The sequence below is a fragment of the Perna viridis genome, chromosome 6 (assembly GCF_037379345.1).
Source record: "Perna viridis isolate PV_CMFRI_1.1 ecotype Kerala chromosome 6, ASM3737934v1, whole genome shotgun sequence".
Taxonomy (NCBI): domain Eukaryota; kingdom Metazoa; phylum Mollusca; class Bivalvia; order Mytilida; family Mytilidae; genus Perna; species Perna viridis.
The window spans coordinates 19,949,374-19,966,223 of NC_142450.1; the positions used below are offsets into that span (position 1 = coordinate 19,949,374).

Genomic DNA, 16,850 nt, shown 5'->3' on the forward strand with positions numbered 1-16,850 from the left:
TTTGTTGTGTATGTCTGTTTTCCATGTCTGGTCTTTGTCCCTGGATTACATTCTTTTGATTACTGCTATAACCTTGGTTCCCTTGGTTACTCTACTAAATATCAATCACTGATAAATAACTTTGTATTACATATTAAGTGAGATTCCATTTTCTTGTCGCTTATGGTGTAACACCTTGCAGAATTACTTGGTGTACAAAACTCGATTAACTGTTCACTATTTCAGAGAGAGCGCCTTTGGTAAATTGAAAAGATCGATAAGAAAATTATGGAAGGAGTTTCTTAGTTCGGTATCATCAAGCGTTGCAGACTATTTAAGTGTGGAGCACCTTGGATTAATTTTAAAAAGATTGTCTGAAATAGGTAATCATATTTCGGTTTTGATTTTTTGAGGTATGGTCTATAAAAGCTTTAAATGGCTGTAATATAAAATGTATTTCTATTGTTCTGAATTTGTATCTAATTTAACTTCTGATCGTCAAACGTTATATCGATATAAGAACATTTAACAAATAATTAAAGTAAATACGCACCAATCATTTGTGAATTGCCATCTTCATTCCAACATATCATAGATTCCTGTGAAGAGTAATCAATCTAGTATTCAAATAAATCATACAGACTTCAAATGCTAAAATTTGTTAAAATGATGTCTTACTTTCTAATCACCAAACAATTGATAGCTAAATGAAAAGAAAATCATACATTACAAAGCTCTAATGGATAAAATATGTTCTTAGATGAAGTCAAAATCCAAAGGCCTGTCCCAAAATATTTAAAAATGGGAGAGCCAAATCTGGTTGTTTGTCAAGAGGGTACGTATGCATATCAAATATATATAAACTTAATACTTTGATAGTTATATAAATTCAAATACTGTTACACGATGAACTCATTTATATTGTTTAGTTTCTAACAATACTTCTCTCTATCACAGTTGATAGTTTATTCCCAATTATCGGGAACAATGGTATGTTCAATTGGAAGCTTTTTCGCATGTTGGCTGAATAATGTTACGTTCAATTGTACTAAATATACGGTTGAAGTTTTCTTCTTTTTATCAGTATCATTTTCAAGGTAAACTTTCTGGATGTTTGGTTTTTTTTACATAAGTTTTCGTGTCGTCTTTTTAGCACAATCTGTTTTTTTAAAGCCAACACATTAATAAATTGACAGTAATTGATGTCGATTTTTTTAGATGATATATACAACACAGTTCTGGCGATCTATAGTTTTCAGACAAATGCACCCTTACCCCAGGCCGATGAAGTTCTCCTTTGTACACCCGAAACAACTACAGACATGGTATATATCAATACATTGTATATTTTACTTACTACAAAACAGTTTTTATGCTTGATCAAATGTTCAAATTTCAGCGGAGAACATATTGACTAAAATATTTGTTTAAAATAGCCTGACAAATAATTCAACAAAAGGAAATTTTTTTGCAATAATGAGGAATTTTCATTTAGGTCAATACATTTTGGAGGCGAGCATTTGATCCAGATTCTGAAAAGATATATTGCTTGGTAAATGTAGGATGTCTCGACTACGAAGTGTGTGACAAAGCTGAAAAGATGCTGCAGTTAAATCTGAAAGACGCCGGATTGAAAGGTCTTATTGAATCACATATAATGCAAATATAGGAGCATTCAATAATGTGTTAAAACAGTTTAAATTTTTGATATATAAAATACAAGCATATCAATATTTTTTAAATTTGTAGTGATGCCGCCTTTAATGAAACGTACTCGACCGTCTTACAATAATCTTATTATGTTAGTGGTTTATTTTAATTTAAAAGTAATAGGCATAAATGCTTTTCGACTTAAAATATTTCCGATTTTAATATGCCGTAATAATAAATTAACATTATTATCTATGAATCATAGTTTGTATAGGTTAGGATTCGTATCAAAGATAAAAAATTTAATAATGATTCATGTCTATCATCTTTTCTCGAAAAAAAAGAGAGTCAATACAGATTAATCGTGCTCTGTACCCCAGAAGACGAGCAAAGATCAATGCTGGTGAGGGCCCTAGTGAACTACCTAAGGAACCACATTCCCGTTGATCGAAATGCTATAAGAGAATACATTTTGTCGAAACTTAGAGTTGATCAGACGAAACTTCATGTAGACCCTGCTTCATCTGTAGATACTGACAGGTATTATCACATCATCAATAGATACTATCAATAGCAGTGCAAAATATTAAATACGATCATCTTACTTAATTGTCCGCTTAATCAATGTTTATTGAATAATGTTAAATGAACCGATGAAACACATTCCAGCTATTTCATAGACCATGCCAACCAAGACTACATTTTTTGATTTATGTTCTTAATAAAACAAAAAAAAGATAACCTGAATGGTGATCTCCATCACAAATACTTTGCATATTTGCTCTGCTACAAATAAAATTAAAGAAGATATTAATGCCTAACGTAATGAAGATTCATTGTGTTGTATATCCATTGACCGGTCGCACATTTTGGATGTGCAATTACAGCTCATGTCATAAGAATTAGATGCGGACATTACACGTTTTTTTGAATCGACAAAAGCGAAGCATTTATATCTTAAATCAAGTTAACGTTATTTCAAGTGAAATGCAATTCATATCTTACGAGGTGAAATGCAACAAAATTGAGAAGTAAATTATTTATCAAAGTATAAAAGTGTTATTATATTGGAGACCATACGTTTAACTATTTTATTTCAGATCTTCGGTTCGATACGTAAAATCATTTCGGGCAGGAGTAGGTAAAACACTGTTCAAGACAAGAATGACCGAACAGTTGCAAAAACTGTCATCACATAACCGTGATTTACAATGTAGTTATTCTATTCCTATACACGGAAGAGCTCTGAAACAAGATAATGTGATGGCAACACTTTTAGAAACAACGCTTTTACCACACTCAAATGTTCCAAGGATATTCCATTTTGACATATCTTATGAGGTATAAAGTAAAATTCTTTGTAGCAATAGACAAAAATGGAAACAGATTTACCGTATGAATGTCTATATCATACAGATATAAGAATACACGTTTAATGTGGGGATTTATTTTAAAATTGACTTTTTCGAATTTAGGCGACCTCTGAAAGAAAAGGAAACACGTTTTCATCTATAAAAAGTATAATCTAATCAAAACATCAGTGATTCACTAAAAAATAATCTATACTTTCTTATTTATTCCACTAACGTTTCTTTTAAAAACATGAAGTTTTTTCAACATGAGTTGGAACGAAAAAGATATATGCATTTGACAATACGTCGTTTTTTAGATTGTTTTTTTGTTTTGGTTTTTGCCTTTACAATTGGTATTGTGATTCTTCTAAAAATTATTTTGGTCTTGGTTTTATAAGGCATTCAGTGTTTCATAGTAAAGTTTCTCTTGGATTGTTGTTGTTGATGGTCATATACGTTGTCTCAATGCCTGGCGGTTGTTGTACATACATATACCTAGAGAACATGCATTGTATATTTTTCTACCACACCACATGACCATATTGGAAAATTTACAACTTTCATCAGCGTTACAAAATTGATTTTGTCTGTTTTGCTCTGCCCTCAATCTGAAGATGACCGTTTGTTCAGGACTAACAACTGATGGTTACTTTCTTTTAGGTTTACCATACAGAGGTTCGACGATGCTCGGAAGATAGACTGAATCTTCCTCCTGTTGTTGTCGGTACCTTGCAAAAAAAAAAAACAAAAAAACAAAAAAAAACAATACAGAGAAAAAACAATTATTCATTGTCTGTGTTTAAAAACATTGATTGACTATGTAAAAGATAAAGGTAACTATTTTGTTTATATTATAGATTTATTTAACTGTGATTTTTTTTTCTTGTCAATCAAAGGGAAACGATTTGTCATCGTCCATACCATTTTTGGAAATTCTACTTTCAGGTGCAAGAGGGAGTAGATGATTTTTTATTTCAACTGCTGATACTGGGATGCATAACTCATAGTTCCGGATTGGTTTGGAGAAAATCCGAAATCGACTACTACATCATCGAATCTATGCCTCAACTATCTAAAGAAAAGGATAGCCAAGTAAGGCTGCTGATTTATTCCATGATTTTACATTTGTGTAGTTTATAGAGGTATTGTCATATATTTTTGATAAATTTTAATTGACCGCGGCCGTTTGTGTTCTATCTGAAGTCAAATTTAAAAACGATAAGTAATGATTCTTTAAAGTATTATTTGTACTAATATTGCACTGATTTACCGACTTTGACACTAAACCATGCGAATTATATTTGATCACTTTCGGCATATTTACGCCGGAATGGAAGATGGAGGTTTTGTGCGCTGTTAAAAAGCTTTAACCCTCTGTTTCGTTTGAACCAAGTCGGGAACATTGCGATACCAACTACTCCGGTGATGTTAAAACTATTATGTCAAATTAATTTAGTAGATCATAAAGTAATATTTCTAACATTCGTTTATAAATATAATTTTCGGTTCAAGCATTAGTAAGTTCAGGATATATTTTTCGCAAAATATGTAGTCTGCCAAAAACACAATTTTTTACGTGTTCATTGCAGCACCAGACATATAGAAGTATTCATAACTGCCTCGATATCTTACCGCCAATAACATGTAGATCTCCAGATGAATCGCTTGATGTTTTGAAAAAAGCAAGAAAAAAGGAACCTTTTCCTCCGGATTACTCTACAACAGACAGACTTTTTGATGAAATTGCATTTAGGGAAGAAACATTTCAAAGACCATACCAATACTTGAGGCGATATGATAAAGGGAAACCATTTACTGATGTCAATCCTACAAAATGGGAGGGTGAACAAGAGGAGTGTTTGTCAATATTCTTGCGGTATTTTTATTTTAATTTTTTTTATTAAATATATCATCCAAATCATTTAAATTGGTCAAATGCTATTTCAATATGTATTACTCCGACTATCGTAAAAATTGCGTATATCATAATGATAATGTTTTGAATGTTTATAGAAAGAAAATGATAATGTATCATTAAAAGCCGTATAACACAGTTTTGTTTTACTTTATGTAAGATGCTTTGGTTACATGAATCAAAATATATACATGTAAGAATACTTTGAAAGAGTCCATTGAAGATTTCGTTACATAATTAAAGTACAACTCTTATGATAGCGTCTATTCATAGTTACCATGCAAATCTTTTTTTTACATGTTTATCTTGATTATTTAATTGTTAATTTGTTTACTAATAGCCCAAACAATTTATTGATTTGTCATTAAATCTTATTATTTCACTGTTAGTGATACTATAATCAATCTAATCAAATTAAAACGTATCAGTTGTTCTATTCAGTCACTGCAAGTAGGATCAACAACACTCCATTCTATTTTATGTTCTGATTACCTTTCTGATTAGCCAATCATATTTCCTCTGTCTTAACTTTGAAAGTATTATTCAAAAAATAATATCCGATGACTCTGAAAAGGTCATATGAACATATATTAGAATGAAGTTGTAACCTTCTACATGCAATCATTGTATGGAACAACTGATAGGTCCAATTTTAATGAAATTGTAATAAAATGTACATACATTTGAAGCCGATACTGAATAATGTACTTTTGAAAAATATGATGTTACCAGTTTTACTTTGTATTAGGCATTGTGGAATTCAAAGTCCATCTTGGTCAGAGTTGGCACATTTTATTAGATTCCTGGACAAACAGTTGCGTGATTTTGAAAGGTCATGTTTTTGTCAAGACTATTTTAAGGCGGAGTTACCCGGTTTTGCTCAGTTTGTGCTGAAGTTCCTTATTCAGATGTCAAGGGTATAGTATATTGAATAGTTTTTCGCATCATATTATAGCAATATCTTTTACTTTGTGTTGTATTTATATTGTTTGCATTTTGACTTGATAAAACAAGAAGAGACAAATTCGATCGTACAAGTTTGCTTCAATTCTTTCCCTTTATTATTTCGATTTTCGTTGAATATATAATAAATTTTATGCTAGAAATTCTTTATTATATGCAATATTGGAATGTAGCTATAGGCTAGCCAATATAAACAAATATAGTAATTGTTAGCAGACAATACCTTCAGTTTATGTTTATTCCTATTTTTTTCCTGTTTTTAATGGAATAAAGATTTCTGATTATATGAACATATTTCATTTTGGCGTTAAATGCTTTTCAATTATGTTCATGTTTGTGGGTTTTAACAAATTAATTAAGCGATAAAATGGTTGATGAAATAGTATATGTCGTTAATGATATATAGTATATGTCGTTAATGATATATAGTATATGCCATAATTTATAGGACTTTGCAACACGTTCATTGAAAATAAGTGAAGAGACTCCATTAGAAATGCATGAAAGACGGATGGAAGATGAGACACTTACTTCTGATGAGAGCGTTCTAGATCTTTATAAGATGAGAAGGACATGGGAAACAAGGTATTATGATAGATAACATATTTACTCCCTCTAAGTATACTTCAGAAAAACAACAATATTTAATGAAGTTTGTAAATAATGAAGGGCTTTAGAACTATTGTCGTCCGAAAAATTTAATTGATCTACCGACCCGTTTTAGAATTATTGCTCCTTTTATGTCATTTAAGCCATTTTTTGCATTTCATGAAAATAGTAATAATACTTCATTGTAAGAGGATAACACACGAAGTAATACATTTATCTTCCCTAAAGCCCTTAAAATTAACAAATTTAAATAAAAATACACGCTTATATACAAATCTGTTCTTGAATATTGGGCAGTTTTTGAAATTTGTTACTGTTCTTGTAAGGTTGTTTAGGAGAGTTGAACGAGAATAACTGATTGATATGTTTTATGATTGTTGAGTTTTAGGAATAGGGAAGGTACCTTTGATTTTACTTCGTATGCGATAACAATTATCATTAAAAAAATAAAATAATTGCATTATTATTCAGAGAGCAATACTTTTCACAAGCCAAGACTTCAGAAAACGAACAACCTCTCCGCTTCTGATACTTTGCAAGTAAATAAAATCCAACAATCATGTTCAATCAAACTAATTTCCACAATGAGACTTATGGCTGCGACAATAACAACAACAGTAAAAAAGCCTGATTTTGTCTTACAAATATTAACCTTAATTACGGAAGCTTTTTTTATATCAATGTGGCACGGATTGGCCATACAAAAATACAAAATAAAAAGTCACATAAATACAAGATAAACACACATCTTCAATTCCACATATTTTAATTTCTTTGAATTCTGAATAGTGCAGCATTATCGAGACATATTAACCATTTTTTTAAACCTAATTTGGTATTTTATCCACAAAACTATTTCAATGGTATCACACTACCTTTAAAGCAGGCATGTTTATAACCTTTTGATATATTATACTTATATTATTCAAGTATGGTAATTTTTGTAATGATATATATTTACCCTAATACATTATACTAATTGTCAAAATATTGGTTTTCATGGTCCGAAATGTCTTGGGGTCGAATTGTCTTGCACAGGTTAACTTTTGTTCTTATAATTTGTGAAACGTCTTAAAGATTTCTTTCATTATATTTAGTTTTGCTTCATTCTGTTTCATTTTGTACAGTTTAATTATGTTTTCATTACGATTTGATTCATTTTATCGAATTGTTTCGTTTCGATTCTTTTTTTTTCATCGATTATTTTCGTTTTGTTTTGGTTCATTTCCGTTTCGTAATTTTTATTACCCGAGAATTATGGGTACTATTGATTACGTAACTTTTGTAAACATCTGGTCGCTATACTGCTTACTATAAGGCCAACCCTACCTTGGAAAAGCTATGGATAGATATGATTTGTATTAATTATCGAAATTAGCAAACATTTTCCAAAACTGGTTTGGCTCTCAATCGCACATATACAAGTATACGTAAATGAAGCTGCCATTATGCTGTTTTTCAGCCCTTGAAAATGCAGGTACAAACCGTATATTGATGCTTTTTTGCCATAAGTATACAGAAGCAAGTAATTAATGCAACAAGGGCGTACATTTGGTTGATGACGTTGGCAGTATTGATTTAAAAATGTTGATCTTATATTAGAAAAAAAACGATTTCTTGTAATTTCAATTTAATTTTCTGGTGTTTTAATTGAAATTTGTCTATTACATGCATAGATTCTCGTTGCAACATAACCGTTTCGCGGTTTATTTAATGTAAACCCACCCGTAGTCATTTATATCTAAAAATCAAACCAACAATAAAATGCCGAACAAAAAAAGACTACGGGAAATGTTGAATACTTTGATCAGTCCATTTGCACCAACAAAATAAAAAAAAATAATTATACGTTTCATAGTAAAATCATGTTAATATATGATGCACTTTTAAACCAAAATAGAGAAAAAATTAAGAATAAGGCAAGGCTTGCAGTATCTAAGTGTAAAACGTTACATCAAGAACAACCTGACTTGTGTCTGTTCCAAAATTCCTTTTATTTACAACTTCTCAGGCCATATCCTCATTGACGATTGTAAACACTTTCCACAATGATAATCTCAAATATTCAATTATCTCTTGGCCCGAAGTTTAGAGATCCCCGACAAGTTAACTGGTAACATATTTTAAAACTTATTGTCGCAGAGAAGGAACAAGAGTCTAAACTTTCAGGTTAAGTGGACGCATCAAGGGGATTGATTCGGCGTCGCTTTTTTGACGTCAAACACTGCATGAACTACGACAAAAATCAATTTTCAGTCACAAAGTAGCTGCAAAATATCTGTACCTCTTCATGTGAAATACATTGTTGTCCCTAAAATATGTTGCTGTCTCTACTGACAAAGACTCGAACAAAATTATTTTCTATGTAAAGCGCATTTCTAGGAAAGCTTTATAAACAAATAAGGAATCAACAAGAAATTGGATAATCCTGCACACAAATCGATGACATCCTTGCTATGTACAGGCGCGTCATGGCTTGCTGAATATTCATTCAAGTAAAGTCTAAAGACTTACCATATTTGTATTAGATTAAAATAAAAGTACACAAGACTCTGCAACAGGACTATCTGTTTAGTTCAACATTAAATTTGTCTATACAGCTGCCCACGAATTTGCCCATAGTACAGGAACTTCATCAAAACACCATAAAATACGTTGCATTCGTAGTGGTATAAACATACTTATATTCTGAAAATAACTTTAAAGATCTTTTGGTTAGACTTATAATGCATTCACCTGTTAAAAAGCACTTTTTAAATCAATTTATTGATGTAGGCTAAAATTCAACAAAGTTTAAAATATAGGAAACAAATACAAAAGCTTCTATGTCGAGCAACAGATAATTGATATGCTTAGAGATTCCCCTTTGATAACATATTTCTCACGTTTAGACGGTCACTTTTCAACAAATTATCAGACCATTGCGGTTGTTTCAATTTTTCTGGTTTTTTTTTTAAATTGCCATTTGTTATACGAACTTTCCTTTTCAACTATTCCTATTGAATATTGGCTAACATTTATTAGTAAGTAATAATGATATTATCGCTTGCACAACACAAAGAATCAATAGAGAAAATAGTATTCCATATGGTGAGGTCATAAGGTAACGCTACTAAGCAAGGGGAAATTTACAAAGGCGACGTTAGAACTATTATGTTAATGTTTTTCATAGAGTATCAATTTTTTCTCATCTTGTGCCACCTATGTATTGTGTTATATGCAAGGGCTATTAAACGATGAAATGCTAAAATCAAATAACATTAAATTGCTTTTGCATTTTACATTATTTTACGTAGATTTTTTTATCCCATATATGCTAAAAGATTGAGAAAACAGAGATTTTAATGCATTAAACAAGTGTTTATACCCTATAACCTCAGGAAATAACCATCAAATTTATGGTCAAATTTGCCTTTTTAAGATATTGATATAACAAATTGATAGGTCAAACTTATTTGGAATGCACTATTGAAAAATTGTGGGAAAATTAACATTTCCTTTTTTTCTCTCTAATCATCAGGATCTATTTTCAATTCAATGACAGCTTAAAGTCACGCGGGGCAGCTTCATCAATAGTGTTCTATTACTGTGTAAATGTAAAAAAAATAGCTTTTCTGAAAATTCATTATTCATGTTTTATTATTATATTAATTTTATACTTTTTGTCGTGACTATCACATGACATTTTAAATCAAATAATTTCTTTAAAGTGGCATGATCAAGCTCACTTTTACTTTTTTTCTATTTTTTCTTAATTTTTTTGCCTTTGTTTGAAATCAAATTGTCTGTTTAACATGTTATTTGAATAACATATATTGCAATATATTGTGTATATATTCCGCTTTTTGTGTGGTTGTATATCATTTGAATTATTGTTTTCAGCCCACACCCATACTTATTCTTCCATCCAGATGGTAACAGCATGACATTTTTGGGCTTTAACATTGACCGAAGAACAGGCAACCTTATTGATCATCAGACTGAAAAGGTTCTGGAACGTGGAATCATGCAACGAAATTTGTTTGATTCTCTGCAAAATAACGGAGTTAATCTCCTAGAAAATTTCGACACACTTTCAAGGTAACCAATTTGACATTAGATAGTTGAATACATTATTGATTTACTAAAGTAAAGGTAAGGTCCTTAATACAATGTTACTGTACAAGTCTGAAAAGAAATTATCGATTAATACATTAATTTTTGTTTCCTGAAATTTAAAAGATTGCACATGAATGCTACCTAACTTTATGTTTGATTAGAAATAAAATCAATGCTACCATGTAAATTGTATTTTATAAATGTTACTAGGAAACAAAAGATTGACAAGTTGTGGAAAGTTATGGGAGTAGAAGTTGATGATAAACACTGGTATGACCCAGATCCGACATACGAATTGACTACAGACAATGTAAAGAAAATGTTAGCAATGTATATGAGATTCAGGTAACTATATTGTCATATCAGCTAAAAACGTCATTAGGAGATTGTTACCAAGGTGCTTACGTTTACTACAGTTCCAAAGCTTTAGACTCTGTATGAACAGTTGTTTTTTTACAGAGCAAAGTTATAACGTATCAATAAACAATTTATATAAGTAAAAACATTATAACAACATAAAATATGTAAACCTGATTTGCCCGGTCATGTCTTAAAAATATCCTGATAAAATATTCACAGAATTCTAATTGCGGAAAGGAAGTTAAGGCTATCCAGATTTCTATTGTCACATTTTCAAATATTTTTTTTCAGTTCTTATCAAGAAAGATACATATGGGCTATTAGTTTAATGCAACAATGTTCATTTTATTGTACGATACAAGCATCAATTCAGTTTGACTCTATTGGTCTCAGATAAAAGTCATTTGAACACATTTTCTTTTGGTAAAATTGAAAAGAATGGTTTAGTTCAATGTATTTTTTTCGTATGTGCTCTATATTATATGTAGAAATAACCATAATAACATTGGGTATAAGTTTAAATATGTGTTTTGCAGCCCAGGTATTCGTATTTTTTATTTTCGAATATGATGTAATGAAATAAAAATGAACATTGAATGCAGACTCTATTGGAAATGGTAATGTTTTTTTTTCGGGGAATTTGAAATGTTCTATGAGAAGTAGGTATTTACTCACTGGAAAATACTGCGATTCAAGTTTTTATTATACTACTTCCTATATACGTTGACGTGTCAGCAAATTACAACGTATTGCTCATCCAGTTTAGTTCAATTTTCAAAACAGCTAAACAAATTTCGTCTCAATGGCAGAAATAAACAGTTGAATAACAACCTGGTTTTTGTATATCGCATCAGATATAAGTTTAATGATATTTTTGAACGCGATTTATCATAGTTAAGTTATCTTTAAAGCCCCTGTATTACCTACCTTTTATTACTTAATTGCATTGATTGTACATTTTGAAAGATGTGCAATACCTGTCATCATCATGGGAGAAACTGGTTGTGGGAAAACAAGATTGATTCGGTTCCTCAGTGCCTTGCAACGACCTCCTACAGATCTTCTTGACAAACTTGATAGGAATTCACCAGACAATCAAGGAGTAGAGTCAACTACAATTAAAGAACGATTGCAGAATATGATTTTAATGAAGGTGTGGTATATAACGAAATAATATATAGATTTTAATGTCAATTGCGGGATATTTTTTATAGATTTTAACAAATGTCAAATGCCTGATGAGCGATAACAATCTGTATTGAACACACATTTTAACAGTACATATTTTAAAAAGTCCAGTTAACAATGCCTACCTATATCTGACATGTATCACTCGGGCCTTTGTTGTTTTATTCTATTATTAACCAGTTGATTACATTTTGAATAGTAAAACTGTGCGTGAATCTTCTTACGAGTCCATTTTATGGCTAGCGACAATTTATAACTTCATATATACATGTTGTAAGCATTGCCAATTTAAGCAAGCAACTTAAGCTTTAATATTCTTGAACTCTCATACAACCCTTTCAAATAGTTCTAAAGTTTAAAATGATTGTTCTATTTGATCCTTATGTACAAATAAACGAAATATAACAGTACGCCACGAATGCCGGGAAAATATCACATACAACCTATGACGTCGACAAATATTCATCAAATTGACGCAAATTAATGCTGAAACAATCGTCTTTCCTGTCTTACCAAAACTATGACTTACTTTGAAAAATGCGGCTATACTTTTCCTAAAGCGGGTCACTTTCCTCTACAGTTTCTAGAACAGCTCAGAAATATACGTAATTGCATTCAATCTTTCCCGGAATTTAAAAAAAACTTGGTTATTCCATAATGAAGGAGACAAAATAAAAGATGGAATGAATGCATTGAAGATGCGTGTACATATTATCAAAAATAAAACTACCGATTTGACTTACAACTTTAACTTGCCTCCATCTCAAGATGTTATAGAATAAAAATAACTTGTAATATATAAACGCAATTTCAAATTTCTCGTAAAAGGTAATAGAAAATCAAGTAGAAATAATGTTTAAATTTTAATTTTGAACGTAGCTTAAAAAATGTATTGTCAATATAACTTCATATAGATAATGGCTTCCACAACAAACAATATATTTAACAATTGGTTAAAAACGAAGAAACGTCAGAGATGTTCTTTATTTGCTCTGACAAAAAATGATTGTATCATAATCCTTCTAACATCTTTCTACCACAACCGTAAAACCTGGTGTGCGAGTGCTTTTTGCTGACTAAAACAAAACTAAAAAAGGAGAGAAAATAATTTTAACCCAACAGTACTTTTTTTTATGTGTTATTGTAAGGATCATTTCATCAATTTAAAGTATTTTTCTATCAGAGTTTTTGAGATATTTGCTGAAATCTCCAAAAGGTCTTTTTTTTACTTTAAATGATAATAAATCTTCTATTGTTTTCAAGATATTGACTCCACACTAATTATTTAGTGTTGAAAGAGTTGAAAGATATGTATGAACATTCCATATTTGTTGTTAGCAATTCGAACATGCTTGATTGACAACTTGCTCTTCATATTTTACAAGGAAAACATTGATCAATTTCAGGATGTGCACTAATCAAATGTGGAGTACAAAGTCTTTTCTTACTTCTTTTTTTTAATCAACATGTCAAAGATAAGTCATATAAATATCATTAGTTATGGTAACTAACCCGGGCCACAATATAAACAATAGCTGTTTACAGTATAGTCTGTAAAATTATCTCGAACATGACAAAACGTAGAACAGTTTACCTCTTGATAGTATGTTACAATAACACACTTCATATTTACGTATTCATTGTTTATCAGCTGTAGTTTCGTAAATATTGGGGAAAATGAAGATGAAAAAAAAAAAAAAAAAAAGAAAAACAATAGTACTGGCCATCTCCTTTGAGAACCTAGGATCATCTTGCATATTATTAATGCACGTTGCAAATTAGAAGAAAAATAAAAGTGGACAATATGATAATATAAAAACACAGAACAAAGCGCATGCGCACATATTTTTCACGTTTTCAAGCCTTTTTCAGTCAGTTAATATACTGTCTAATAATGAAGAATTTCTCAAAGGAATATTATTTAAAATTAAAGTTGTGAATTCGTCATATTTTTACACTTTCTTTAACTTAGTTTGTGAAGTCAACCCATATTTGACACTAACAACCAGGTGTTTTGCATCAGAAATCATGGACATGTGGTTTCCATGGCGACAAAAAAAAAATTCAAACAACTGAAAGTTTTAGTAATTACATGCATTACTTAGTGTACCAAATTTAATCAAATTCTGTGGTTAAGTATGTCCGCACCACATATGCTTATAAAGAACTGCTCTTAATTTCCAAGTCAACACTAGATAAACTTTGAAGTTCGAAGACTGTCGTATATACTGTCCATTTAGCAAACATATTTTTATTGCATTAAACGTATATCCAATCGTCATTCTTTATTACCTATTTTGTATGGTCTTGAGCGAATTATTTATAATTAAACATTGCTATTTTATTGTTACAATATTATTCATATCATATCTAATTAGATATATGCCATATGTAATATTTACAAACATTGATTCTAGCTTCAATGTTCACATGTTTATCAACTTTTTTATAGGTTCATGGTGGCACAAAAGTTAAAGATATTGTTAGAAAGGTTGAAAAAGCAGAAAAAATAGCTCAAGAAAATGAAGCGATATTTCAACAGTACAAAGAATTGAAAAAATATGAGCACATGTACACAATTCTTTTCTTTGACGAGGCGAACACTACAGAGGCAATTGGTGTAATCAAGGAAATTATGTGTGATCATTCTCTAAATGGTCGTAGGATCAAGATACACGAAAAACTGAAAATTGTTGCTGCTTGCAACCCATATCGGAAGTAAGATTATGGATAGGATTATTATATAAAATTCTAAAAATGACTAGCTAACCATTAAATCTTTCAGACTGCAATCGAGATTAACCACAAAAAAAATTGTAAATATAAAGATTGGTGTATCTCATTCTAATTCATTTGTGTAATTCCATTGCATAGTTCTGATACTATTTCTTAACTAATGTAACATGCCATTTTTACGTGACATAAAATGCAATAAACACGTTAAGAACGTGCTGGTTAATAAAATGATTATGTAAATGTTAAACATACATATATGAGATATCTACCATAAATTTCTTATAAATGCTAACTTCACTCATAAAACTTTTAGTTTTAAATCAATGTAATACAAAGCTGTTATGAAAATGATAGTGTATATACGAATAACTTGACTAACTGTTTGACGAGTATTAAGATCGAAACACTGAAATTCCTTTTTATATCAAAAACTAATGTATTAAATGCTTTCCATTTAAAGAGTAATCAAGGTAACTAAGATTCTAGCGGAAATCACATGAATGAAACTCAGGGACAAAGACCAACCATGGAAAACAAAAGAAAAAAAAACACAACAACGAAAATTTATTAACCAAAATAATACATTTAAAGTAATAAAAGTAAATGAGCAACTCGGACTCCACTAAAAATTAGGAGCATGGACCAGGTGCACCGGTAAGGTAAGCGTCCACTGCTTTTCTAGAAACGCCCGCCGATTTTCACATAAAGAGTAGAGTCCGGGTAGACAAAAAAGAAAAAGGAAAACTATGACACCTTGAAAATAATGGAGTAACAAGTGTTGTGTTAGGACTTGAGACAGCTGTGAGTATAGAAGATGAAAGTTTTGGTGGTATTTTATGCAGATCCAGCTATGTAGCATTATTTGTGTGGATTCTTGTGATATTTAAAGTGAATACATTTAAATATACGCATCTTATTTATTGATAGACACTCAGAAGATTTAATACAAAGACTAGAACAAGCAGGACTTGGTTATCATGTGGCTGCACAAGACTCTAAGGACAAACTAGGTAAATCATTTAGGTCAACATTTAAATGTTTTACGCAGTATATTATAACTAAATTTTCCTTTTTTGTTTTATCATTGCTGAATCAGTTACCCGCTTGGTCGAAACTTTTGACTTCTGGATTAATGATTTCATTTTGTTCCTGATATCTTTTCATGAGTATTTATTTATAAGAGATACTTATGAAGTCTGCTTTTGAAAATATTTAAACTACAATAGTGTATGCTTAGTCAGTAGTTACATTTGATTTTAAACCTATGATAAGATAGAGATCAATTTTGCATTATTTCTACACTAAGTAAGTTCTAAACCGCATTTGTCCAGACTTTGTTTTTAGACTTCTGCTGGAATTATATTTGAAGGTAGGGCATCAGTTGTAAATGTGCACGACAGAACAATTTGATTGTTTATCATCGATTACTGATTATTTGAATATATATTTTTTTTTAAAAATTTCTGCTGTATTTTGTACACAGGTTTTCCCTCTTCTGGTATTTCCAATTCTTTTTATATCTTCATTTCTTGAATGATTTATTCTAAGTTGTTGTAACACTATGTTGTTAGTATTTAATGTGATTTTAGGCTATGCTTATGAAGGACTGAGCTCTATGTCATTTAAGACAAAATAGTGCTTTCCCACTTGCGAAATCGTTTACTTCCTTGTCGACAAAGTGCGTCACTTCCATCAGAATAACTTTTAGCCATTCATAGTTCTGGTATTATATTTTATGTAGAACCCATAATGTCCTGCACAAATTCTTGTAACACATCATTTACCCTTTGTGTTCCAGGGAGAGTCCCTATGAGGCGTCTTGTGTATCGCGTTCAACCTTTACCACAGAGTATGCTTCCATTAGTTTGGGACTTTGGACAGCTAGATATCAATGCTGAAGAACAGTACATCAGACAAATGGTTCAAAGAAAAGTAAAATATATTTTAGAATATCTCTTTGATATATTCATCTGATATTTAGTACATTATTTAGAACATTA

General features: G+C 30.6%; 1 protein-coding gene across 24 annotated transcripts in view; it reads left to right on the forward strand.

Moving 5' to 3' along the window:
- The window catches only part of LOC148613996 (E3 ubiquitin-protein ligase rnf213-alpha-like), a 146,888-nt gene that overhangs the window by 61,751 nt on the left and 68,287 nt on the right, over positions 1-16,850 (forward strand). For all 24 annotated transcript variants that reach the window (XM_088587701.1, XM_088587696.1, XM_088587704.1 and 21 more), the window contains 16 exons: positions 226-362; positions 740-814; positions 1,198-1,304; positions 1,475-1,616; positions 1,974-2,169; positions 2,730-2,970; positions 3,927-4,073; positions 4,571-4,857; positions 5,645-5,813; positions 6,308-6,444; positions 10,351-10,548; positions 10,777-10,911; positions 11,893-12,079; positions 14,567-14,832; positions 15,778-15,860; positions 16,649-16,782. In XM_088587701.1, coding sequence (XP_088443827.1) covers positions 226-362; positions 740-814; positions 1,198-1,304; positions 1,475-1,616; positions 1,974-2,169; positions 2,730-2,970; positions 3,927-4,073; positions 4,571-4,857; positions 5,645-5,813; positions 6,308-6,444; positions 10,351-10,548; positions 10,777-10,911; positions 11,893-12,079; positions 14,567-14,832; positions 15,778-15,860; positions 16,649-16,782 — 2,641 coding nt within the window. The remainder of the gene's footprint in view (positions 1-225; positions 363-739; positions 815-1,197; positions 1,305-1,474; positions 1,617-1,973; positions 2,170-2,729; positions 2,971-3,926; positions 4,074-4,570; positions 4,858-5,644; positions 5,814-6,307; positions 6,445-10,350; positions 10,549-10,776; positions 10,912-11,892; positions 12,080-14,566; positions 14,833-15,777; positions 15,861-16,648; positions 16,783-16,850) is intronic.